Raw genomic sequence first — 27,641 nt, 5'->3', positions numbered from 1 at the left:
ATGCGGTGGATGAGTTGGAAACCAATTTGATGGGATGTAAAAACAGTGGCAGGGTCAGTTGTTTGATGCCAACATGACCTTAAATAGAAATAGAAAGTGCTAGAAAAACCCGACATGTCTGGCAGCATCTGTGGAGAGAGAAACGGAGTTAAGGTTTCGTCTGAACTGGTTGATCGCAACATGCCCTCACCTTTGCCTTCTTGTGCTTCTCCTCCTTCGCTCTGTGATTGCCCTCCTTGCCTTCCTTTTCTCTTTTCTTGCCATTTTTCCCCTCATGCACACCCTTCCTCTACTCCCGCTTCCTCATTTTCACTCTTTGGCCCAATTGTGTTACATGTGTGGCACCCCCATGTGTGGCACCCCGAGGTAACCTCCTACGTTCATCAATATTGATTGAGTGTTTACTGAACCTTGAGATGTATTTGTGTCCTTGAAGAACCCATGTGACATAGGTGGAATTGGGGGAAGGCAAATTTAATTCTGGTTTGAATCAATGTTTTATTTAAGTGCTGGCAGAAGATGTGTTGATGGATCGTGATGTATGACAGGCTTCTCTGATTAAATGGGACTCAATCCGGAACACTGCTGCATACCCTGTGATTGGACCATTATGCTGCCAGGTTATATTTCACGGAACACTGCAACAAAACCATGCAATCATTTTCTGCCTTGTCTATTTTGTCCCCATTGAGGCGAGTCGATCTCGTTCATCTACTTTAAGAGTCTTACTGAGAGCAAAGTTGTGGTTTTTAGTTCCCGTGATTATATAACCAGTTTCACATTCAACTGTGATTCTCGGGGCTGCGTGGTTGCCTCTTGAGTCAAAGGCATTTGGCTTCAAGTCCCGATCCCAGACTATTTTTCCATTTATTAATGTCTGTCGGTGGGAGGTTATGTATTTTCTGTGGTGCTTGTTGTGGTCTTGGGTGCGTTGGATGCACTACTTTGTTACACTAGGAAAGTGCCCTTGGTGTTATCCACAGTCAGCTGATGCTTGTCGGCTTCAAATACACAAAATAGAAACTGAGTAGTAGGAAATCTCAGAACAGCTCCCCCCCCCCCTCCTTCAATGGTGCCCCCGCAGGCCTGCCAATGCAGTATGACAGAGTTCAATGGGAAATGCTGATAAGGTAACCTACAGTGGAAAATGTTGACACAGAAGCAAGACCAAAAACCAAGGTCACCCTAATCCCCCGCAGGGGGGGTGGCGGGTGGGATTGATCCTCGCCCGCCAGGAGGCTGTCCTGTCTTCCCTGCCTGTGCTGCTGACCCAGGTAGCAGGAGAGTTATGCTGCCTGGTTCTCTGGACCTAGTGTCGCACCAATGACAGGGCCGAGATTTGCTTCGTAAACTTACAATAAATGCATTTAAGGGGAAGAGCGGTAAAGCAACAAGGGGGAAAGAGCTAATGGATGATATGTTGGTTGAGTGTGATGAGGGAAAGAGGAATTGAAGGATATGTTGGCTGAATCCAATGAAGAGGAGTGGGAGAAGGTTTGCATGGAACACAAATTCCAGTATTGATCTGTTGGGCAGAATGGCCTGTCTCTTTGATGTATAGTCGATGTAAACAAGGCAAATTTCAACCGAGGAAAGCATCCATAACAAACTTAATGAGCTAACAGCGCAAGTAGAAACAAAAGGTTATGACGGTGGGGATTACTGAAATGTGGTTACAGGGAGACCAGGGAGTATCCCGACCGGCCCACGCCGTCGGGACTTCGGCCGGGTGCAGGCGGAGGATGTCGGAGCGGGCCTCTGGCAATGGCCCTAGGTACACCGCTTTTCGGGGCCCACAGAATCGGTGACCCGGCGCCGGTCCCGATTTCTTGCGGGAGCATCGATTCTCCACCCCCGCGCCGGCAGCGATTTTGGCGCGAGGGTGCGGGGAATCCAACCCAAGGTGTACCATATTGCAAAGACCAGTGGCAGGCTCGGAGATTGGGAAACTTTCAAACATAAACAAAGGGATGCTCAAAAATTATAAAAAGAGCGAACGTAAATTACTGAAAAAACTATTGCAGAATATCAAAAAAGATAGCAAAAGTTTCTATGGTACATAACATGGAAGAGAGTTGCTACGGTGAATGTTGGTGCCTTGGAAGATGAAACTGGTGAGTTATTAGTGGGGAACACAGAAATGATGGAGATGTTAAATCAATACTTTGCCTTAGCTTTCATGGTGGAGGACACTAGTACCATTCCTGTAGGAACAGGCAATTCAGAGCTAATAGAAAGGGTGGAACTTTTAACAATAGGAAAACGGTACTCAACAAACTATTGAGATTGAGGGCAGACAAATCCCCGGGCCTGATGGCCTACGTCCTAGGGTGTTAAAGGAAGTGGCAGCAGAGATAGTGGATCCATTGGTTGTAATATTCCAAAATTCCCTGGACATTGGAAAGGTTCCAGTGGATTGGAAAAATGCTAACGTAACGCCCTCTTCAAAAAGGGAAGGAGGCAGAATATGGGTAATTACAGACCAGTTAGTTTAACATCTAATGTTGGAAATCTGTTAGAATCAATTATCAAGGATGTAATATCAGAACCTTTAGAAAGCCAAAGCACTATCCATCAGAGTTGGCGTGGTTTTATGAAGGGCAAATCATGTTTGACTAATTTGCTAGAGTTCTCCGAAGATGTAACAAGCAAAGTGGATAATGGAGACCCTGTAGATGTAGTATATCTGGACTTCCGAAAAGCGTTTGGTAAGGTGCCACACAAGAGGTTAATTCACAAGGTGAGATCACATGGGATTTGGGGTAATTTATCAGCTTGGATAGAAGGCTGGCTGTCGGACAGGAGACAGAGAGTCGGGATAAGTGTCCTCGTGCATGAGACACAGAGAACGAGCAAACTGGTGCAGCAGGTAATAAAGAAAGTGAATGGAATGTTGGCATTTATAGCTAAAGGAATAGATTGTAAAGGTAAGGAAGGGTTGTTGCAACTGTACAAGGCATTGGTAAGACCGCACCCGGAGTATTGTGCACAGTTTTAGTCCCCTTTTTTGAGGAAAGATGCAGTGGCATTGGAGTCACTTCAGAGGGGTTCACTTATTGATTCCAGAGATGAGGGGTTTGTCGTATGAGTTGAGATTGAACAGTTTAGGCATATACTCTTGAGTTTAGAAGAATGAGGGGAGATCATATTGAGGTATACATGCTAAAAGGTAAACATAAAGTATATGTGAAGCAGATGCTTCCTCTTATGTGGCATTCTAAAATGAGAGGTCATGGCGCAATTCTCCCATCGGGAGACTAAGTCCCAACGCCGGAGTGAAAACCGGAGTGTTCCCAGTCCCCGGGGTGCTGGGTGCAGCGCCACATCATTTACGCGCGCCGGGCCTTGGCGCCGCGTAAATAACGTGACCGGCGCAGCGTAAATGACGCACATGCGCGGTTGCCGTCCTCCCCGGGGCCGCCCCACAAGAAGATGTCCGATGGATCTTGCGGGGCAGCGGAGGAAAGGAGGTCCTCCTTCAGAGAGGCCGGCCCGCTGATCGGTGGACTCCGATCGCGGGCCAGGCGCCTTTTGAGCCCCCCCCCGGTGCAAGAACCCCCCCCCCACCCCAAGCATTCCCACCGGCAGCGACTAGGTGTGGACGGCGCCGGAGGGAACCTGTCGCGTTGGGCAGGCCGCTTGGCCCATCCGGGCCGGAGAATCGCCACTCGCCCGTCACCAACAGCAAGCGGCGATTCTCCCAGCGGCCAGCCATGATTCGCGCTGCACCAGTTTGGGTTGGTGGGGGAATCGCGTGCGGGCGTCAGGGAGGCGTGGCGGGACTCGCGCGGCGCCCGGGTGATTCTCCCACCCGGCGTGGTGGTGGTGGTGGGGGGGGGGGGGGGGAGAATTCCGTCCCATAGTCTTAGAATAAGAGGTAGCAAATTTAAAACCAATTTGAGGAGAAACTACTTCTCCCAAAGGGTTGTGAATCTATGGAATTCACTATCCCAGTGTGGTGATTGCAGGGAGAGTGAGTAAATTTAAGGAGGAGTTAGACAGATTTTTAATTGGTAATGAGTTGATGGGTTATGGAGACCGGGCAGGACGGTGGAGTTGAGGCCAGGATGGGATCAGCCATGAGCACAATAAAGGTGTTTAGGCTTGGGAGGCTAAAATGCCTACTCCTGCTCCTAGGTCATGTGTTCGAGGGAGAAGATGCTCTGGCTGATTTTGCAATCCAGCTCTTGGTAGCATTGTAGATAACAGGGGCGAAATTCTCCCCCAACGGTGGGATGTCCGCCGACTGGCGCCAAAAGACGGCGCCAATCAGACGGGCATCGCGCCGGCCCAAAGGTACGGAATGCTCCGCATCTTTGGCGGCCTAGCCCCAACATTGAGTGGCTAGGCCGACGCCGGAGGGATTTCCGCCCCGCCAGCTGGCGGAAATGGCGTTTGTTGCCCCACCAGCTGGCGCGGAAATGCGGCGCATGCGCGGGAGCGTCAGTGGCCGCTGTCAGTTTCCCGGCGCATGCGCGGGAGCGTCAGCGGCCGCTGTCAGTTTCCCGGCGCATGCGCGGGAGCGTCAGCGGCCGCTGTCAGTTTCCTGTGCATGTGCAGTGGGGAGAGTCTCTTCTGCCTCCGCCATGGTGGAGGCCGTAGCGGAGGCGGAAGGGAAAGAGTGCCCCCTCGGCACAGGCCCGCCCGTGGATCGGTGGGCCCCGATCGCGGGCCAGGCCACCGTGGGGGCACCCCCCGGGGTCAGATCGCCCCGCGCCCCCCCCAGGACCCCGGAGCCCGCCCACGCCACCTGGTCCCGCCGGTAAATACCAGGTTTGATTTACGTCGGCGGGACAGGCAATTCCTGGGCGGGACTTCGGCCCATCCGGGCCGGAGAATCCAGCGGGGGGTCCCGCCAACCGGCGCAGCCCGATTCCCGCCCCTGCCCAATCTCCGGTACCGGAGACTTCGGCGGGGGCGGGGGCGGGATTCACGGCGGCCAACGGCCATTCTCCGACCCGGCGGGGGGTCGGAGAATGACGCCCCAGATGAGGAACACATCAGCCATGATAGAATGGCAGAGCAGACCCGATGGGCCAAATGGCCTAATCCTGCTCCAATATCTTCTGAACTTACAAACTATTTGAAAATACCCTTATACACTTGGACGTCTGTCCTATTTTCCAGTCTTTTGTACATTGCCTGCCTTTAGTTATCCTTTTACTTTGTAAGTTTCATGGGATGTGAGCATCACTGTCTAGGCCAACATTTGTCACTCATATGAACTTGCCCTTGAGTAGCTGGTGGATGAGCCACCTTCTTGAACCGCTGCATGTGGTGGAAGTACACACCAAGTGCCGCGAGGAAGGGACTCTGAAATGTATGGGATGAGGTTGGCATAAACATTGGATCAATCCCATATTTCCATGATTGAGATATCAGCTGAGCCAGAGGGTGAATCTTGGGTGATTACCAGTGAGGGTTTGGGAAGAAGCAACAGATAATGTGTTGGTTCACTTTGGCATGTAGTGGCTTAGACCAGAACCATTTCTCACTCCCGGAATTTCTGTAACAGCTTCCTATTTAACTAAGTAATAATGATACAAAATCCCCACTCCGGTTAAATGAGAGCAACTGCAGAGGTGATGACCATGAAGCATTAATGATCTGGCGGACATATCATTGTTGCGATTATCAGCTCTGAGCAATTGTTACAGACTCTGTGGTCAGCAGCTCCTGTTGATCCACTTACTTGATTCACTGAAGGCAAACAGAGAAATGATGGTGCCATGTTTGTTTAGCCAGCAGTGTGGCTTTTGCCCTCTGTCCCACCTCACAGGAGCTCCACTCAATGCAAAATTTCTGATTCTGGTGCATTTTTCTCCAGTATTTACGGTGTCAGCAGAAAGCCTTGACATTCATCAAAACCGCTCTTTTCACATCCTCACTCCGCCATCATGCGAATGCAGAAGCTTCAATTATGGCCTATTTTAATGTACTGGCTGGCATTTTAACTTATGATATTTTATTTTTTTAAAATGCGGTTCATTTGTGCTTTTGTAAGGAATGTCTGTTATGAAATGAGTGTTTCTAATTTATCCATTGCCTTATAAAGAAAGTAAAGACTCGTATCTTCCACAACTTCAGGTCATGTCAAGTGCTTCACGGGAAGATAGGAACAGAAGGAGGCCATTTAGCAATGTGGTTGACACTTAGCTGCCCTGAAGGACAATTAGAGATGGGCAATAAATGCTGGCACAGCCTGCGACGCCCACATCCTATCAACGAATAAAAAAAAAGCTCTTCCCATCCCGAGCCTATTCCACCATTCAATGAGATTAGGGAGGCAGTGGCTCAGGGGTATTGTCACCGAACTTGTAAACCAGAGACCCAGAGTAACCTTCTGGGACCTGTGTTCGAATCCCACCTCAGCAGATGGTGAAATTTGAATTCATAAAAATATGGAACGTCACTGTCATAAAAACCATTCCGGTTTGCGAATGTACTTTTCGGAAAGGAAATCGGTCGTCCTTACCTGACCTGACCTACACTGGGACTCCAGATCCACAGAAATGTGGTTGATTCTTAAATGCCGTCTGAGATGGGCAACAAATGCTGACCCAGCCAGTGATGCCCACATCCCAAGAATGAATAAAAAAGATGTCTGACCTGCGACGTACCTGCATTTGTCAATTCCAGTTGATAGGACTGGACGGGAAGATCCGAGAATGGAATCCTGGCTCAAAAGGCCGTAACATTTTCTTTTTTTAATGCGTGCAGGACCAGAGTCACATTTTTAACAACGAGGATAAAACATTAATTAAACATGAAAGGTGGATTATTATACAATACTGCTTTACTCCCCTTTAGCTTAACAATTAGGCACAGAATTTAAAATTAACAGGGATTACAAAGTACATCTTAAACTACAATAGTCCCATTAATACACAAAGTCCCTTTTAAACACAAGATGACTGTGGTAAGATACACTCCCGGCTCTTCCCCCACCCCTCCTCCACACCTACGCAGGGCACCCCAGCCCGGTCATGCAAAAATGGCAGCTTGGCACTGCCAAGCCATGCCAGCCAGCTGTGACACCTTGTCAGTGCCAGGCTTGCACTCGGGTGACTGTGCCAGGGTGCCCACATGGCACCATCCTGCCCAAAGGGCATGCAGCTGGGGGCTTCCAATCCCCAGGGAAACCTCCTTGAGTGCCATTCCGTCTGGTCACCGTTTGTGAAGACGGGTACCAAACCATGCTCGCTCAAGGTCTCCGAGGCAAAGGGGATAGATGGGAATCAGCCCATTAGAGTGAGACTTGCTTTAATAAGCAGATTTGCCAAAAATGTTTGGGATTTACATTGCAACGTCTCGCGAGATCACCGGTGTTGCAAGCTGGCTAGATCCCGGGAGCGGCTTCGCCTGGCTTTTATCGGCCATGCTGCACCGCGGTGAGCTGACTTTCAGGCATGCGTGGCAATTGGATTGCGCCCCATGTCTCCCAAACTGTAGTGATTCCAATGCTTTTTCAACTCTCTGTGACTTTACTGAACAGCAAACAATACTGTTCTAGTTCCCAGATTCCCCTGTTTTGTTAATCCAGACGTAATTGAAATTTCTATTCTTAACTAGCTAGACTTTAGGTTTCCAGCATCCCGTAGTATGGCTTTCCTTCTAAAAGGCTGAGAGAGCTGTTCCCTCTTTAGTTTTTTAAAACCAACTGCTACTAGCAGAGCTGTGAGAACTGCCTTCTCTCTCATTCCCTATCTCCAACTGCCATCAAATTAACGAAACTAAAAGCTTCTCTACCGTAGAAGATCCCAGTTACTAAGTAACCAATGCTTGTTTATTTACCCTTCACGCCATAGCCCTCTCTAAGCACAGTAGAATCATAGAATCCCTACAGTGCAGAAGGAGGCCATTCGGCCCATCAGTCTGCACCGACCCTTTAAAGACCATTTTACCTCAGCTGAATCCTTTGTCCTATTCCTGCAAGCCCACCCTAAGGGACAATTTAGCATGGCCAATCCACCTGACATGCACTGTGGGAGGAAATCCACGCAGACAGGGGGAGAAAGTGCAAACTTCACAGTCACCTAGGTTGGAACTGGTCCCTGAACCACTGTGCCACCGTGCCGCCCAATGCTAACCACTGTGCCACTCCTAAATCACGGTTGGAATTGAAACCAATCCCCACACTTACAAATGCCTATTCCCAGCATGAACCTAACTCTCAGTTTTACCCTTCCAGTTGCAGGAACATTAAATTAAATCCACTTAAAACTGTACTTTGTATATGTTTACCAATACAAATCTAATTCCCTTAAAACTACCTTTATTTTCCTAACTATATCAGTCTTAGTTTTAAAATCAACAATTGACCCAACATCTATTGCTGCTTGTGGAGACAGTTCCAAACTCCTACCTCCCTTTGTGTGTAGAAATGTTTCCTGATTTCACCCCTGAAAAGTCTGTTTCTAATATTTAGACTGTGCTTCCCTATCCATAGTCTCCCAAACCAGCGGAAATAGTTTTGTTTTATCTACCATCTCTATTTCCCTGAATATCTTGAAAACTTCAATCAAACATCTAAATTCCAGAGAGGACAGACCTAGTTTTGCGAAATCTCTTCTTATAATTTAACCCTTGAGTCCAGCTATGGTTCTCGCAAATCTGTCATGAACTTCCTCGAAGGGCAATACGTCCTTCCAATGCAGGTGCGGCCTAACCAGCATTTCTTCAATCACTTGTATTCCAGTCCTCTAGATATAAAGACCAGCACCCCATTAGCCTTTCTGATTATTTTCTGTGTTATTCATAATATTTTATTGAATGATGTACCTGGTTCCCTCAGCTTCTTTGGACCTCCACTTTTTCTAGCGTTTCACCATTTTGAAAGCACACCTTTCTATCTGTTTTTCAGTAGACCGCCTCATATTTTGCCCAAATTGAAATCTATTTGTCACAGTTTTGTCACTTAATCTATTAATATGTCTTTGTAGTTTTATGCTTCCCCCTGCACAGCTTATAATATGGCCTACCTTTCCACCATTGGCTAACCAGGATACGTGACTTTCTATCTGGTCATTTAAGCTGTTAATAACTAGTTGAGACACCAATGCAGATCCTTGTGGGACAGCGCTAGTCACATTCTCGGCAAAATGGCACCTCTGACAGTGCAGCACTCCCTCAGTACTGCACTGGGAGTGTTAGCCAAGAATGGCTAAAATCGCTAGAAGGGGAACTTGAAGCCACAGCCTTCCGACTCCGAGGCAGGAGCGCCACTCACTGAGCCACAACTGACACATATTTTCTACCACAAACAAAGCGAATGGGAGATGCTAGTAATTTAAAAAAATTATTTTTAGATTACCCAATTATTATTTTTTTCCAATTAAGGGGCAATTTAGCGTGGTAAATCCACCTAACCCACACATCTTTCGGTTGTGGGGATGAAATCCACGCAGACACTGGGAGAATGTGCAAACTCCACAAGGTCAATGACCCAGGGCGGGGATTCAAACCCGGGTCCTCAGCGCCTCGGGCAGCAGTACTAACCACTGTGCCGCGTGCCGCCCTGGAAGTTAGTAAATTCATGAAGGACAAATGTTTTTCAGATTAAGGAATAAAGACGTTTGAGCTTGTAGCGTCTAACAATCTGCCCAATGAAGTACAGTTGATGAATTGCGATCAGGAAACATTACCAAGTGTGGTGAATGTACAAGTGTTAAATTGTTTTTGCAGCCAAACCTGCTGCCTGTGTTGGAATAAAGATGTATTGTATCTTAATTTGAACAGAAGTGAATTGAGTCTTCCTCCTCTGATAAAATTGTACTTTAAGTATCGGCCCAGCATGAATTGTCAATGTCAACAACCTCCTCCTTTATTGTGATCTCTATTGCAATTCATACAGTGTTGCTGCATCAGCAGCTTTCCAGTGTTTTTTAAGGCCATTGCTTTTAGAGATGAGGGCTGTTCCTCGCATTCCACCCTTTCTCTTTTTGCCTCGCAGTTCTGAACTCGCTGGCTGAAACTTCGGACTGTGTGCAGCATGCCTTTTTGTTCAGAGATTACCGTTAAATGAACTTTTGGTAAAAGCCCCGGCAATTGGAGAGTTCAAATAATCATTTATTTTCCCTGGTACACATCCACTCTTTGTCACGTGATGGGCTTCACCCAATAACGTTTTTCTCATTTTATTATTGCTTTTAATTTGGTCTCTCCTCGTTCACCAAGCTAAGTAGGATTTGCTGCAGTCAAAGCTAGCATCATTACATATTTGCGGGATACGACTGGAGCTTGGCAGAAAGGATAATGAGACACGTAAAACACTTTACGGGAAAGCTTAAAGGTATCAGTGCTTTACAGTCTGCTGTTCTGCAGCCACTTGCGCCAAGCCAATTAATGTTTAATAATCTGCTATTAATGTTCCTGCAAAGTGAATAATTGTCACCAATCTAAAGTTGCTTACCAGGCACTGTGGCTGCTGTTGAAGGACTTTTGCAGCTTATTAGTGTCTGTTCATGTATCAATTGAGAGATTTGACTCATAATAACTTCAAGCCGAGACCGGTTGGTTGAAAGGAACAGCATGATTCGGACGGGAGAATGCGTTTTGTGTGAAGAATCGTTCGATTGTTTTGGCACATTTTCCATAACCAAAGAATGTCCTGTCTCTTTTTCAAAGCAACAGGAATTGCCTAATCTGCAACTTTACAGCTTCAATCTCTTGAAAAAGGCTAAGATGTCTAGGTGCAGTCAGCACCCAATGTGAGCAGCCGTTTAAAATGATCGGTGCTGTCATCCGTTACCGTTAGCTATTTAAAAGAAAAAATGATGAGGCTGCTAACCTGTTCTTCCAATGTTTTCTTACAGAAATCCGCACTCAGTTAGTCGAGCAGTTGAAATGCTTGGAGCAGCAGACGGAGATGAGGGTTCAACTCCTCCAGGATCTCCAGGATTTCTTTCGCAAGAAGTCCGAAATCGAAATGGAGTATTCCCGAAACTTGGAGAAACTGGCTGAAAGATTCATGGCGAAAACTCGCAGTACAAAGGACCATCAGCAGTACAAGTAAGAGCTTTTCCTCGTGTGAGGCCCAGGATTTAAAATGCCTGGATTTATCTTTTCTTCTGATCCGTGTGCCAGGTTCTTTACCTGAGAATCTTAACAATGACATAGTCATGCATTCAGTGTGTGTTTTCGCCATTAAATACACATAAGTTTCGGGGATTGTTTCAAAGCAGCAACTGCGTTCCCGCTAGTAAAGCAAGACTGATGGATGGCGGCTGACGATACATTAAAAGCTGTCGGAAATCTGGCTAATTTATGTGTTCTTTTCTAAATTGTTCGGGAACAGGTGAAAACTTAGTGGCAAACTTTGGTGTTTTGTTTTCTTAAGTGGACAGTTTACTCTTGAATCAGAGGTTTGTGGGTCACCGGTGGACTTGATAAATGCCATGAACCATCTTAAAGAAGAGCTTGGGGATTAGCCCCGGTACCCCAGCCAACGTTCATCCCTCAATCATCATCACTTCTTTAAAAAATAAGAACAGATTATCTGCTTAGTAAATAAAGTAAAGTAACCATAGTCCCAGATGACCATGGGCTACTTTCCCCTTTGAGAGGGGAGAGCTGACTGGTGGTGATTTAACCTGAGGATCACCACACCTCAGGCGAGGGGCAAGGTTGAGAAGGCGGGGCCTTCATGAATAACCTCGGCTGCTGTTAGCCTCGCTCTGCATCATGAATCAGTTGTCCGGCCAACTGAGCTGAACTGGTCCCCGGTGATCTGCTTAGTATCATGTTGCTGTTATGTCACCTACATTGCAAAGGGGACTGCAAATTCAAGAGGATATCATGAGTTGGAAAGTGTCCTATGTTGTGAAAGTCACAATGTAAATTCAAGTGCTTTTACCTTCTGACAGAGAATCGTACGGTTCATACCACCTCTGCCAATTTTCTTAATTCTGATTTTTCTGTGATGTGGAGATGCCAGCGTGAGACTGGGGTGAGCATTGTAAGAAGTCTTACAACACCAGGTTATAGTCCAACAGGTTTGTTTCGAAGTCACTAGCTTTCGGAGCACAGCTCCTTCCTCGGGTGAATCCTGAGGAAGGAGCAGTGCTCTGAAAGCTAATGATTCGATACAAACCTGTTGGACTTTAACCTGGTGTTGTAAGACTTCTTTCTGATTCTTCTGGTTCCTGAACCACCAGTTAGAGGAAAAAGCTTCTTCTTTGCTTCACAAAATAAAAAAAACCCATAATTTCAAACACTGCTATTAAACACCTAACTGAAACCCCTTATCCGTGTCCCTTTACCAGACCCGATTCTACCGCAGTAGCCTACGCAAAAACCGCTGTGAAGAAAAGGCAGCTTGTTTCCTGAGCATTAGTGAACATTATGTTTTGTAAGCTGTTTTACAGTTGAAGCTGATTGGCTTTTACACTCAGCAAATTTGATTTAGGGATTGTAGAATTAACTGACTCCAAAGAATGTTAACACAACAGAGCAGCTCTCTTGGGCAGCAGCCATCAATGCAGTACTGGGGAGCTTAGATCTGACAAAACCTATTACGTTTTTATTTTGATGAAGCCGCCAATCTTGAGCATTAAGGGAGAAGCAGTATTGGTTGCTGTGCTGGATTTTAGAAAGGCGTTTTAGGCTGTCTTGCATGTATGATAAACGATCAGTCCTAACCAGAGGTACAACTCCAAAATGTGTTAAACTGGAATCAGGAGAGTGTGGCACGGCAATTGCTCAGTGTGGCCAAATGATGGAGAGAATCGTAGATGAACGAGGAAAAGTAAAAAGCATTTATTAAATTTATTTCACAACCTCCAGCCGCGCCCGCCGCACAGCCAATGAAATTGTAGTCACTGTTGAACCATAGGAGAGGAGAGTTCCCGGCACAGCAGGCTCCCACAAACAGTGATAGCATTCAGATAATCTGCGTCAGTTATGTTCGTTAAATGGCAGGACAACAGGGAGAACAGAGGGGCGGCAAGGTGGCACAGTGGTTAGCACTGCCACCTCACAGCTCCAGAGACCCAGGTTTGATTCCACCATCGGGTGACTGTGTAGTGTCTGCACGTTCTTTCAGTGTCTACATGAGTTTCCTCTGGGTGCTCCGGTTTCCTCCCACAGTTCAAAGATGTGCAGGTTAGATGGATTGGCCATGGTAAGTTGCCCCTAGGTGGGGTTACGGGGATAGGGTGGGCGAATGGGACTAGGTAGGGTACTCTTTCAGACGGCTGGTACAGCCACATTGGGCCGAATGGCCTCCTTCTACACTGTGGGCATTATATTCTATGATTCAACACTGCTCTCTTCACAAATAGTGCCAGGGGATCTTTTACATTCACCCAAGAATCTGCTAGTTTGTTTTTTTATAAATTTAATGTACCCAATTAATTTTTTCCAATTAAGGGGCAATTTAGCGTGGCCAGCCAATCCACCTAGCCTCCATATCTTTGGGTTGTAGGGGCGAAACCCACGCAAACACTGGGAGAATGTGCAAACTCCATACGGACAGTGACCCAGAGCAGGGATCGAACCTGGGACCTCGGCGCCGTGAGGCTGCAGTGCTAACGACTGCACCACCGTGCTGCCCCAGGATCTAATAGGTTTGATGTCTCATCTGAAAGACTGCCAGTCGGGTCCTCTTTCAGAGCTGGCCTGTGCTCAAGTTTCTGGGGTGAGGCTTGAACCTACAACCCTCTCGTGCTATCAGAATGAGCTTTAGGATGCTTTGCTAGGTTGAAGTTGTTGGGATGCATGATTTTCTTTCTCCAACTCAAAGTTTTGCTGAAGTTTGGAGCATTTAAAAAAAAAAAAAATCCTATACTTGCTGCAGAAAAGCTACTTTAACTGAGAGCTTTCTGAATGATTTATGGGCTCTCCATTCTATTTTAAGGGAAATTAATTATTTTATACAAGCAACATGTTGAGTAGTTCTCCTATTCAATTGTACCATGCAAGTAGGGAGGCACTCATCCAGTGAAGTGAAAGTACTGTTCTGAAATGTCGTACTAAGTTGCACATGTCCCTTCTGACGCTCAGGAGTTTCTGCTACTTGAAGCAAAGGCTCCTTTTCGCACTGCACAAGGTTTGCCGGTGATTCCCCGTGCGCGAGCCCCAGGAAGCTACTGGAAAGCCTGTAAAACGAAGCTAGCCAGATTTTCCCAACCTGGAAACTGCCGGTGAGAAATGGGGCAGTCATTTCACTGGCCCTGGGGAAGCTGAAGACTTGCTGGCACTGTCACCCTCTGTCGCATGTACCCAGCAAGTCAGGATTTAGTCACACCTAACACTGCATTTGCATTTGTTCCTATAATAATCTTTATTGTCACAAGTAGGTTTACATTAACACTGCAATGAAGTTACGATGAAAATCCCCTAGTCGCCACATTCCGGCGCCTGTTCGGGTACACCGAGAATTCAGAATATCCAAATTACCTAACAGCACATCTTTCGGGATTTGTGGGAGGAAAGCGGAGCTCCCGGAGGAAACCCACGCAGACACGGGGAGAACGTACAGACTCCACACAGACAGTGACCCAAGTCGGGAATCGAACCTGGGACCCTAGCGCTGTGGAGCAACAGTGCTAACCACTGCGCTACTGTGTCGAATTGTACAGCATGGATGGGGGCCCACTGTGCCTGTGCCAACCCTTTGCACGATCTCAACCCAATTCAAAAGCAAGGGTGGTGAACCGTTTTGTTGCTGATTGCTGCAGACTGGTCATCCAGGCAGTTTGCTCAAAATATTTACAATCCGGGGAAAGGGCATTTTTAAAATTTCATTTTTGGAATATTGGCATTGCTGGCGAGGGCACCATTTATTCCCCATCTCTAATTGCCCTGGATGAGGTGGTGGTCAGTTGTGGCCTTGAATACAACTGAATTGCTTACTTGGCCATAAGGAAGGATGGTTAAGAACCAACCTCATTGCTGTGGGTCTGAACATGTAGGCCAGACCGGGTAAAGTTGGCAGATTTCCCGCCTGGAAGGACATTAATGAACCGGATGAGACCTAAGACAATCCAGCAGCTTTATGGTCACCTTTACTGATGTTATTTAATTAATTTAATTTAAATTCTCCAGTGGGAATTTGGACTTGTGCCTCCACCTCAGTTGTTTAGGGTACGGATTACTAGCATCCTAACATAGCCACTGTGCTAACCTATCCTTGGAGGCGACATGCTTTTAAACAAGTCTAAAAGTTACAGTTGGCAAATTAGATTTGACCTTTTCCTTCCATGCCCCGCGACCCTTTATCTCAGACCCTCAAGATCAAGACAAGTTGAAGCAAGCAGGAAGCCTGCAGGTTGAAGCAGTTAGTTTGCAGGTTGAATGCCCACCATATGATGCTCGATGTTTAGTCTATTGGACTCCATTCGATGAGGTGCTTTCCTTAATCTTGGAATTTTGATCCACTTCACCAAGTGCTGGGGCTGGATGTTCTTAGACTCTGCGGTCATCTGATGCAGGGTCTGTGAATTTCTCCAAGAATTTCCACTCCGCAGAATTAAAGACTAAACATTGCCTGTTGGGATTTTGCGCTCCCTGAGGAGCTTTTCATGGCGACACATTGACAGGGTGCAAGTCCAAACTGATGCACAATATCTGCCGCTTTGCTACTTGTCAGGCGGTTCTGCTGCCCAGAAGTTGAACAAAGGTCGTGCTGTTTCTGTAAAGATTCAATTTCCAGCTGGTTAATTGCATCGATGCCCTAACCTACACGAGGCCTTCCTTCAGGAGGGCAATAGACAGGCTGGTGGCAAGGGTGGGCTTGTGACAGATGAAATTTAATGCAGGGAAGTGTGACATGATGCAGTTTGGCAGGATGAAGGAGGAGAAGCGATATAAAATAAAGGGTATAATTCTGAAATGCTTGCAAGAACAGCAAGGATTGGTGATATGTGCTCACAGATCATTGAGGATGGCGTGGCAGCTTGAGAAAGTGGTTAATAAGGCATACAAAAGCCTGGGGTGTATAAATAGGGGCATGGAGTACAAAGGGCAAGCAAGCTTTGGTGAAACTTTACAAAATACTAATTCAGCCTCAGTTGGAGTAATGTGTCCAATTCTGGGCACCACTGCGAAGGCATTAGCGAGGGTGCAGAAAAAGTTAATGAGAATGGTTCCAGCGATGAGCGACTTTGGTTATGTGGATAGATTGGAGAAGCTTGGACTCTTCTCCTTAGTGAAGGTTGAGAGGAGATTTGACAGAGGTGTTCAAAATAATGAGGATAGAATAGACTGGGAGGGAATAGCATTCTTCTTGGTTAATGGGTTGAGAACCCAAAGTCACCAAATTAAGGTGAAGGCGACAGGAGGAGAAACCTTTTCACGCAGTCAGTGGTTGGATCTGGAATGCCCGGCCTGACAGTGTAGTGGAGACGGATTCAACTACGCCTTTCACAAGGAAATGGATAATGGCAACTTCTTTTACTCAGTTGAACTCCCTGCTGACCTCCACTTCAGCAGAGATGGGCTCTTTACACTTTCAGTGGATTTTGAAGGTTTATTTTTGTTTCAAGCTCTTCGGCTCTCTCCTGATTTTTCTGTGCAGGCTCAGTGGAGAGTGGTTTCAAAAATAAATTTCTAAATTTAAATGCATTGTCACGATCTTACTTGGCCAGTTCCGCCTCCTCCTGTTATGCCTTCAGACCAAGGAGATACATAGATGCAAAAGTGAGCCTGTTGTATCTATTCCTTCGCACTGAGGAAAATGAGTGCTGATACTGGGGGAGCATGAAACTGGTGTCCTCTTATTAGTGTTTTGATCATGAGGGAATCTGATGCTCAGAGTATCTGCTCTCGCACCTCTTGTTCTTGATCCTTTTACGAGCGGGAACAGTCTCTCCCTGTCTACTCTGTCCAGCTCCCTCATGATTTTGAACATCTCTACCAAATATCCTCTTGGCCTTCTTCTCTCCAAGGAACACAGTCCCAACCTCTCCAATCCATCCTCATTTTTTAAATATAAATTTAGAATACCCAAGTCGTTTTTTCCAATTAAGGGGCGATTTAGCGTGGCCAATCCACCTACCCTGCACATCTTTGGGTTGTGGGGGCCAAACCCACATAGACACGGGGAGAATGTGCAAACTCCACATGGACAGTGACCCAGAGCCGGGATCGAACCTGGGACCCCGGCGCCGCGAGGCAGCTGTGCTAACCACTGTGCTGCCCACCAATCTATCCTCATAACTGAAGTTTCTCACTCCTGCAACCATTCTTGCAAACCTCTCCTGCACTCTCTCCAATGGGTTCACATCCTTTCTATAGTGTGGCACCCAGAAATATACAAAATACTCCAGCCGAGCTCTAACTAGTGTCTTGTATAAGTTCCGCATAACTTCCTTACTCTTGTACTCTGTACCTCTATTAATTGCACATATACTCCACCTCCCTCTGCTCCTGCACCCAAGAATTTTACTACTTATTTATTTATTTAATATATATATATTTTTATTCAGATTTTTACAGAAATAAGAAAAAACAAAGAGCACATAAATAAATATCTTATAGCTATGTCACGTATTCCCCCAATATACAAGCCCCCCCATTAAACGATAATAAACACAGTAGTAAACACAAAGTAACCCCCCCTCCGGGTTGCAGGGAGGGTGTGCGCGGAACAGTGGAGGTGGGACGGAGAAGAGATTGGAGGCTAAGGAAAATCCTTATCTTCCTACTGTACACCAATAAATGTTCGCAGTTGACACTGGATTTTTCGATTGCTGTACAACAATGCGCTGAGGAGCTGCCGTTCTGATCTCCAAACCAATTGCAACTGTTAACTTTTTTCTTGGACGAACGCAAATTCTGGCTTCCCAATCTATTTTTTTTCCTCCAGCGCTCGCAAACGTTCCCCATCCTTCTAATACCTGCCCTGTGCCAGCTCAGGAACCCCCCATCCATTCTCCCCGGGACAAACCGATGGTTCTCTCGGATCGGGGACCACACCGAAGCCTCTGCCTCCCGCCTGTGGCGTCTCCACTGCCCCCAAATTTTGTGGGTCGCCGCCACCACTGGACTCGTGGAGTACCTTGTCGGCGGGAGCGGCAGCGATGCCGTCACCAGCGTTCTTAGGCTTGTGCCCACACAGGACGCCATCTCCAGCCTCTTCCACGCTGCCCCCTCCCCCTCCATTACCCACTTGCGTATCATCGCCACATTGGCAGCCCAGTAATACCCACACAGATTAGGCAATGCTAGCCCTCCTCCGTCCCTGCTCCGTTCCAGAAACATCCTTCTCACCCTCGGGGTCGCTTTCGCCCATACAAACCCTATTATGCTCCTGCTGACCTGCTTAAAAAAGGCCTTAGGGATCAGGATGGGGAGGCACTGGAATATAAAAAGGAACCTCAGGAGCACCGTCATCTTCACCGACTGTACCCTACCCGCCAGGGAGAGTGGCAGCATATCCCACCTTTTAAACTCCTCCTCCATCTGCTCCACCAGCCTCGTCAAGTTGAGTTTGTGTAGGGCCCCCCAGCCCCTGGCCACCTGGATCCCTAGGTACCGAAAACTCCTTTCCGTCCTCTTCAGTGGAAGCTCGTCTATCCCCCTTCCCTGGTGTCCTGGGTGTATCACGAGTAGCTCACTCTTCCCCATGTTGAGCTTATACCCGGAAAAGTCACCAAACTCCCTGAGGATCCGCATCACCTCCGGTATCCCCCCCACCGGGTCCGCCACATACAGTAACAGGTCGTCGGCATACAGTGATACCCGTCCCCCCCGCACCAGCCCCCTCCAGTTCCTGGACACCCTCAGAGCCATCGCCAAATGTTCAATTGCCAACGCAAATAGCAGGAGGTATAGGCGGAACCCCTGCTTCGTCCCCCGGTACAGCCGAAAGTATTCCGACCTCCTCCGATTTGTGGCCACACTCGCCACCGGGGCTTCGTACAGTAACCTAACCCAACTAACTAACCCCTCCCCGAACCCGAACCTCCTCAACACTTCCCACAGGTACCCCCACTCCACCCTATCGAAGGCCTTCTCCGCATCCATAGCCGCCACTATCTCCACTTCCCCCTCCACTGCAGGCATCATGATTACATTTAGGAGCCTCCGCACATTGGTGTTTAGCTGCTTTCCCTTCACGAAACCCGTCGGATCCTCGTGGATCACCCCCGGGATACAGTCCTCAATTCTGGTAGCCAACACCTTCGCGAACAGCTTCGCATCCACGTTGAGGAGCGGGTTTGGCCAATACGACTCGCACTGTAAAGGGACCTTGTCCCGCTTCAAGATCAGCGAGAGCAGCGCCCTGGACATCGTCAGGTGTAGGACCCCCCCCTCCCTCGCCTCATTGAAAGTCCTCACTAGTAGTGGGCCCAACAGGTCCCTATACTTCCTGTAAAATTCCACCGGGAACCCATCTGGCCCCTGTGCCTTCCCCACCTGCATACTCCCCAGCCCCTTAGTAGCTCCTCCAGCCCTACCGGTGCCCCAAGCCCCATCACCTGCCCCTCCTCTACCCTCGGGAACCTCAGCCGGTCCAGAAAACAACATATTCCCCCCCCCCCCCCGGGTCGGGGGCTCAGACCTATACAGCCCCTCATAGAAGTCTCTAAATACCCCATTTATTCCCACCGCATCCACACCCTGTTCCCCCCATAATCCCTAACTCCCCCAATCTCCCTCGTCGCCTCCCGCTTCCGAAGCTGGTGTGCCAGCATCTGGCTAGCCTTCTCCCCGTATTCATACACAGCCCCTTGCGCCTTCCTCCACTGCACCTCTGCCTTCTTGGTAGTCAACAGGTCGAACTCGGCCAGGAGGCTTCGTCGCTCCTTGAGTAGTCCCTCCTCGGGGACCTCTGCATACCTCCTATCTACACTTAAATTCTCCCCCACCAACCTCTCCCTCTCTCTCCTCTCCGCCCCCTCCTTGTGGGCCCTAGTGGAGATTAGCTCTCCTCTAATCACCACCTTCAGCGCCTCCCAGACCACCCCTACCTGCACCTCGCCATTATTGTTCACCTCTAGGTATCTTTCAATGCACCCTCGGATCAGCCCGCTCACCTCCTCATCCGCCAGCAAACCCACCTCCAGGCACCACAGCGGGCGCTGGTCCCTCTCCTCCCCTAGCTCGAGTTCCACCCCCGGAATCCGGCCCAACATGCGCCGCATAAATCCGGCATCGTCCCAATTCGGGGCATACACATTCACCAAGACCACATGCATCCCCTGCAGCTTACCGCTCACCATCACGTACCTACCTCCATTGTCTGCCACGATGCTTAGTGCTTCAAACGACACCCGCTTCCCCACAAAAATCGCCACCCCTCGATTCTTTGAGTCCAACCCCAAGTGGAAAACCTGCCCTACCCACCCCCTTCTCAGCCTAACCTGGTCTGCCACCCTCAAATGCGTCTCCTGGAGCATAACCACATCTGCCTTCAGTCCCTTCAGGTGCACGAACACACGGGCCCTCTTGACCAGCCCGTTCAGGCCTCTCACATTCCAAGTTATCAGCCGGATCAGGGGGCTCCCCCCCCCCCCCCCAAATACAGCAATCACATCAATCCCCTCTCGACATCCCCTCAAAACCGACCCTCAATCCGAGTCCAAATTTTCGGCCTGGATAGAGGTCCATGCCTCCTCCGGCGGCTCGATGTAGTGGTGGCGGTTCTTAAACGTGACCCACCGTCGCGCCGGCTGCAATATTCCAAATTTCACCCCCTTCCGATGCAGAGCCGCCTTAGCCTGATCTTCTTGGCCACCTCCGCGCTCCAGTCCTGCTATATCCGGACCTCTGCATTCTCCCACCTGCTGCTCCGCTCCTTCTTTGTCCACCTTAGGACACACTCCTTGTCCACGAAGCGGTGGAACCGCACCAGCACCGCCTGCGGCGGCTCGTTGGGCTTGGACCTCCTCGCCAGGACTCGGTGGGCCCCCTCCAGCTCCAGAGGCCCCAGGAAGGCCCCCGCACCCATCAACGTGTTCAGCATCGTTACCATGTATGCTCCAACATCCGACCCCTCCACTCCCTCCGGGAGACCCAGAATCCGCGTCGACCGGTTCTCCATGTCCTCGAACTTCTCCTGCCATTTCTTATGCATCGCCTTGTGCGCCTCTACCTTCACCGCCAGGCCCAAGATCTCGTCCTAGTTCTCCGAAGCCTTTTGCCGCACCTCCCGGATCGCCGCCCCTTGGGCCTTCTGGGTCTCGAGCAGCTTGTCTATCGAAGCCTTCATCGGCTCCAACAGCTCTGCCTTCCATTCCGTGAAGCAGCGCTGGAGAAACTCCTGCTGTTCCTGCGACAACTGCGCCCACGCTGCCTGGCCTCTACCCGCCGCCATCTTTGATTTTTGATTTTCCTCACTCGCACTTTTTGCTGCACCAAAATTACTTTTTTCACCGCTCCACTCCTGGTCCAATCCATACAGTGCCGGGGAAAATGTTACTATCACCTTCCCACACTGGGAACCGTCGAACAAATGCCGCTGGGGGCCCTAAAAAGTCAGTTTCTGTCGGGAGCTGCCGAACGTGCGACTTAGCTCCACATAGCCGCAACCGGAAGTCTTACTACTTATTTATTATTGTGTTTCCATGTTCTTCCTGCCAAAATGCATCAGCTCACACTTCTCTGCATTGAACTTCATCTGCCACCTCTCTGCCCACTCCATCTACTTGTCTATCTCCTTTTGAAGTTCTGCATTGTCCTCTTCACAGTTTACAATACTTCCAAGTTGTGTATCATCTGCAAACTTTGAAATTGTCCCCTTCTTGCCAAGATCTAGATCATTAATATATATCAGGAAAAGCAATACTGACTGAAATGTTTTATCCCCTGAAGGTAATCCAGCAAAATAAATTGAAGTCTAGCCCTGACTAGTTTTGACATTGAAGAATTTTGATCACAGATTTAAAGTGATTTGCAAAAGAAGGAAATGCGATGTGAGAAAAAACATTTTTGCACAGCGAGTGGTTGGGGTCTGGAATGCACTGTCTGGAAGTGTGCTGGAGGCAGGTTCAATCGAGGCATTCAAGAGGGCATTAGATGATTATTTGAATGGAAACAATGTGCAGGGGTACAGGGAAAAGATAGGGGAATGGCACTAAGTCATGACGCTCGTTTGGAGAGCCAGTGCTTGCATGATGGGCCAAATGGCCTCCTCTGCACCGTAACAATTCTGTGACTTAAGCCTCTGTATCCAAATTCATGCTCTTTACGGGACACTGATGAAGAATAAGTCAATATGCTTACTGACGTAACTACTTTTACTGGGAATTGATCTCACTTATTCAGAGGCAGGGAGATTTCTTTTGATCTCCAGTCTCATTCAAAATCGTTAGTAGCTTTGTATTCATGTTGTCTCCAGGACTATAATTACAGGTTAAGTTAAAGAACCTGCTTTATTTCAAAATTTATGGTGTCTGACATGTTAAAAGATTTAAATCATGTTTTAATTAGGGAAAAGAAAATTGAGAGAAGATAATGTTAATTCTTTGTGCCTTGCCTAAAGTCTGAAATCATCACCAGTTAGCTGACAGGATAAATAAGACCATCGTGTACTGCCGTATATATATATATATGGAGCAAATTAAACAGTGGAACTTTGCAACTGTCAGTAAATGAATAATCAATAAACTTTTGATATTTTATGATTCAGATCATGCAGCATCCACAACAACTTACATTCATGTAGCAATTTTAACAAGAATGGTCCAAAACTAATTCTTCCAGGTACCATGCCCTACCAGGATGTTGCCGATCATGGATGTCCATTCGATTGGCCCATGGTTATTACAGTGGTTTGCTACTATTGCCTTCTGCAGTATGGCTGACCAGAAAACTCTTGCACTCTTACCGCCTGCCATGAGGCCAATTGGAAGTATTTACAGGCTGATAATCAACCTGTTTGGCCACGTTACGAACATGCCTTCCATGGCCATCAAATCCTGAAGTGGGACTGGAACCCAGAGCACCTCACCCAAAGGTAGCGATTCTACCGTTGTACCTCTGGACCTCCTTTAGTTCAAAAAAAGGGGGCGGGATTCTCCGACCCTGCACTGGGTTGGAGAATCGCCCGGGGTGATGGGGATCACGTGACGCCGGTCCGACGACCAGAGAATCGGCGGCAATGGCACCGACGAGATTCTCCGCACTCGACGGGCCGAATGCTTGCCGAGTTTGGCCGAGTCCCGACCGGCACCGTTCGCATGTGGTCCTACCAGGTGGGACCTCGCCATTCGTGCTAAGGGGGCCGTCCTGGTGTGGCGGAGGGGGTATCTGACTCCGGGGGGGCGGCGGCCTCCATGGTGGCCAGGCCCGCGATTGGGGCCTACCTATCAGCAGGCGGGCTTATCCCGGAGGGGCCCCTATGTTCCTCCGCACCGGGCCCCTGTAGGGCTCTGCCATGCTGCTCGGGGGTCGGCGCGGAGAAGGCAACCCACGCTCGTGCATGAACTCGCGCCAGGCATGGCGGCATGTGCCAACACTCGCCGGCCGTGGCGTGTATGCACGGGCCCTGTTGGCGCCCGTATCGGCAGCTGGAGCTGCGTGAAGCGCTCCAGTGTCGTGCTGGCCCCCTGTGCGGCGCAGGATCGCTGACGTGTGGAGTCCAGATGACCCTTTGTCAAAGCTGTTAGGTGAATAAGACATTCTGAATTCTCCTTCAGTGAATCCAAACAGGTGCTAGAGTGTGGCGGACTCTGGGATTTTCACAGTAACTTCATTGCAGTGTTAATGTAAGCCTACTTGTGACACTAATATAGATTATTGTTATTATTATGTCCTTTTTGGAAAGTGGCGCTCTTTCCCCAAGAAGTGTAAATTGGTTCTGTATCACAAATGCCTTTTGGAGCGCTGACCACTGATCTTCTGTCACATTATCAATTGATAGATTTGCCCATTTACTGTGGGACAGTCTCTGTTTCAATTCATTATAGTCAGCCTGACCGAAATCCAGAATCTTAGCTATTTAGCATTTCTCCCTCGAACACTACGCTAAATATATGATATTATGCTCTCTATTAGAAAAATGTTCATGCACTGTTAGCTTGTTAATGAAATCTATCGTGTTTTTCAGTGTAAACTCTTACACGGGATGCCCGTTTGTTGGTTCCAGAACCTACTGTTGCAGAAAATTATCTTCAATACGCATAAGACATTTGCTACCTTTCTGGGACATTGCTACTCATATTCAAATCTATATGAAAGTTAACCCCCTGACCCCACCCCTCATTTAAAGCACACTGCCTTTGCTGCATGCTTGTCTCATCTCTGTACGGTTATCCTCCGCTCAAAAACAGCGTGCTAAACTAAAATGTGCTGAACTAAAATGTGCTAAACGAAAATCACTTTTCCAAAACAAAACGTAACAAGGATGGGTGACATTCCTGACCTGCCATTTTTACATTAACAATCTATTCATTGCCTTGAACCTGATTGACTCCCAAATCCTCTTACTAACTTTTAATAACTTGCGCTTAATAGCTCTATCTTTCTCGTGTTCTGTTTTCCGCTTCCCCCTCCAGCTCACTGCTTCTCCCAACTTCCACCCGCTCGCTGTATCCCTCCCAGATCCACCTGCTCGCTGTATCCCTCCCAGACCCACCCGCTCGCCTATGCACAACTCCTGCCACTGTCTTCTCTATTTCTTTATCCTGCCCATTATGTTTCTACTGTCAGCTCATCTTTCGTTAGATCCGCTCTTACCATTAAAGTGTCATTAACGTTACTCCTCCTTGTGTACAAATGTTTCCTTTACCTCCTCGAGTTCAACCGAATTATATATTTAGTAGTTTCCAGTCCTGACCATGGGACGCAGTCACATTGGACTTACGGTGACAGACAACCTGCCTCTGTACAAAGAGCTCCGCACACATATTGGAAAGGCAGCCACTAGCCTTGGCTGATTAACAAAACAAGCATAGCTTTAAAAAAAAATGGGCACGGAAACACAACAAATCAACCCTCGGGACCAAGATGCTTATCCACAAGAACCGTATCCCCAGCACATCGCTGGAAGACAGCAAAACCTGGGTAACTTACACCTACCAAGAAAACAAAGCACAATAGCTTCCCTCTCTGCTGTCTTTGACACATCCTTGGCATCACATGTAAAGACAAATGGTGGGATTTTCCTGCTCTTCCCATTGGTGGGATCATCCAGTCCCGCTGAAAGCTACCCCTCGCGATGGGCTCCTGGAGATGGGATGGGCGATTCACTGAAAACTCTCTCGAAATTGACGGGACCGGAAGATGCCACCGGTGGCTAAACGACAAGCCGTCACCACCGCAAGAAAACACCCCATTGCGGGGCTGAAAGATCCTGCCCCAAATCAACCGGAAGCTGTCCTTTCTAGGGCAAACATGCCTAACATTAAATCAAGCAAAGAAGGTTTTGCTGGCCTGGGCTCGCATAGATGAAGCAAGATGTGAGGAGGCTCACGTAGAGCTTAAAGACTAGCATGTGCCAGTTGGGCTGAATGGCCTGTAAAGTTCATGTAGTACGTGTGCAACACACAGAAAAGATCTCAAGGCACTTCACAGTTCCCACATGAAAGCACTTGCTCCAAGAGATGGGTATTTCTTGGGCAGAACTTGGTTGGGTTTTGAAAATCTCTCGACCGTATACTCACATTGGTAATGAATGATGGAAAAGACATTTGTAATTAACTTTTCACACTCTGCTACCCAATATTGTCTTTGTATCTTAGTTTAAAAACCTGGCATTGAAGTCTCCAGTTCTGTTCTGGTGGTGCTTTCCACAACTGTCTCAAATTGTCCTCAACCACTGTAAAAGGTCAAGTGACGGATCAACGCTTTGCAGTACAGCTACTTTTAATTGGCATGAATTAGCCGATAAATATAAAAGAAGTGGTGCTGCTAACTTTCAAAGTTTACTAATGCCGGCCAATGGAGAAGTCATTCATTTTTTTCAACTCCTAAAATTTCCCTCCTTAAGGAATTTGCATGGCTTTAAGGAAAGGGAAGGGGTTGAGTGGGACTAATTTGAAAACTCTTTCAAGGATCCAGCACAGACACAGTGGGCCGAATAGCCACCTTCTGAGCTGCTTTGCTGTGGGTTTAGAATCAGGTACTTGATCCATGAGGTTCAGTAGAGAAATGTAACGAGAGTGTAGATTTGACTTTCTCTTTGGTCAGGGAGTCTGGTCGCTTGAGTCGTTGGATTTGTTTGACTCCCACCCCAGATGGGTCAGTTGCTCCGTTATATCGCCTCTCCAGCCAATGAAATACTGGCACCAGCTGACCAACCACCAACATATAGCAGTGAGAAACTTGTCAAAGGATTTAATAGACAAAAAAGTAATTCTTCCTCATTTGTTCAATGTTTACTGACAAATATGGATGGGACATTGACTTTATACCAAGCTGGCTGGGTATATGCCTCACTCAAATGCATCCATTGTACTCCTAATAATTCAGTCATTCTTAGCATAGCTTTCTTTTAAGTCAGATTATCTAATCATTCCAGTTAAGTGATTAAAATAGAAATTAAATTTTTGTATAAAAAATGAAATATTCTAAATGATGCTTTTTCCCCCTCTGTATTCGATATACACCTATTTTATTCTATAATTTTCTTTAAAGACCAGATAAAGTTTATAAAAGTTAATAAGTTAGTGGGGAGATGTAGTCGTCATACAGTCACTGGGTGAGTATCCAGAGGCCCAGGCTATTGCTCTGGGGACATGGGTTTGAATCCCACCCCAGCAGCTGGTGGATTTAAAATTCAATTAATAACTCTGGAAATAGTCTCGATAGCAGTGACGGTGAAACTGTCGACAACTGTGCTAAAACCCGTCACTAATGTCCTTGGGGAAGGAAACCGTCGTCCTGTTCCTGTCTGGCCTACATGTGACTCCAGACAACCACAGCAATGTGGTTGAGTCTTAACTGCCCTCCAGGGGCAACTAAGGATGGACAACAAATGCTAGCCTTGCCAGCGACGCACAAATCCCAGGAAAATCTTCAGTTTAAAATAAAATCACCAGTTGCTTTTTAAAAATAATTTAGAGGACCCAATTATTTTCTTTCCAATTAAGGGGCAATTTAGTGTGGCCAATCCACCTACTTTGCGCATCTTTGGGTTGTGGGGATGAGACCCACGCAGACACGGGGAGAATGTGTAAACTTCACACAGACAGTGACCCGGGGCTGGGATCGAACCCGGGTCCTCGGCACTTGTGAGGCAGCAGTGCTAACCACTGTGCCGCCCTAAAACCACCAGTTTATTTTGCAAAACTTTTGTTATTTTTTAGTAGTGTGGTTTTGGGTTCCTGAAGAACAGGAATGCCTTTGTCTGATGGACCAATCTGAATGTCCGAAATTGCAAATATTTTGATCTAATGTATCAACTTGGCCTTTCCAGTGACTGATAAAACACCCAAATTGTCACATATGATATGGAACGACTTCTGGGGGATCTGGCTCAAATAATCCAATGTGTTGGGAATGACCCACACGGTTAGAAGGTCCTCTCAAGATGTTTCTGAAGAAACCCGAGATTCTGATTCTTTAATGAGTAATAAAGACTTGGGTTCGAGGTGGGAATGAAGGCACCTGGGTCTTAAACACCTCAATTAAATAGTTTTCCATCCAAATGCCAGAAGCTTGGGAAGAGGTTCTTGGGTCTTTTAGGCATTGCACAATATCTATGACCTCCAGGTTAAAACAGCAATAAAACGCTGTTAAAGAAATACACCAAAAGG

General features: G+C 47.6%; 1 protein-coding gene across 6 annotated transcripts in view; it reads left to right on the top strand.

The window, feature by feature from the left end:
* The window catches only part of LOC140396409 (SLIT-ROBO Rho GTPase-activating protein 1), a 312,310-nt gene that overhangs the window by 121,456 nt on the left and 163,213 nt on the right, over positions 1 to 27,641 (top strand). For 5 of the 6 annotated variants that reach the window (XM_072485012.1, XM_072485011.1, XM_072485013.1 and 2 more), the window contains exon 2: positions 10,815 to 11,010. In XM_072485012.1, the coding sequence (XP_072341113.1) occupies positions 10,815 to 11,010 (196 nt within the window). Of the gene's footprint in view, positions 1 to 10,017; positions 10,292 to 10,814; positions 11,011 to 27,641 lie in introns of those variants that run through there. The other variant, XM_072485010.1, reaches the window with a different exon arrangement.

The sequence above is a fragment of the Scyliorhinus torazame genome, chromosome 19 (genome assembly GCF_047496885.1).
Source record: "Scyliorhinus torazame isolate Kashiwa2021f chromosome 19, sScyTor2.1, whole genome shotgun sequence".
Taxonomy (NCBI): Eukaryota; Metazoa; Chordata; class Chondrichthyes; order Carcharhiniformes; family Scyliorhinidae; genus Scyliorhinus; species Scyliorhinus torazame.
The sequence above is the reverse complement of the archived record's forward strand: the minus strand, read 5'-3'. Positions and strand labels throughout refer to the sequence as shown.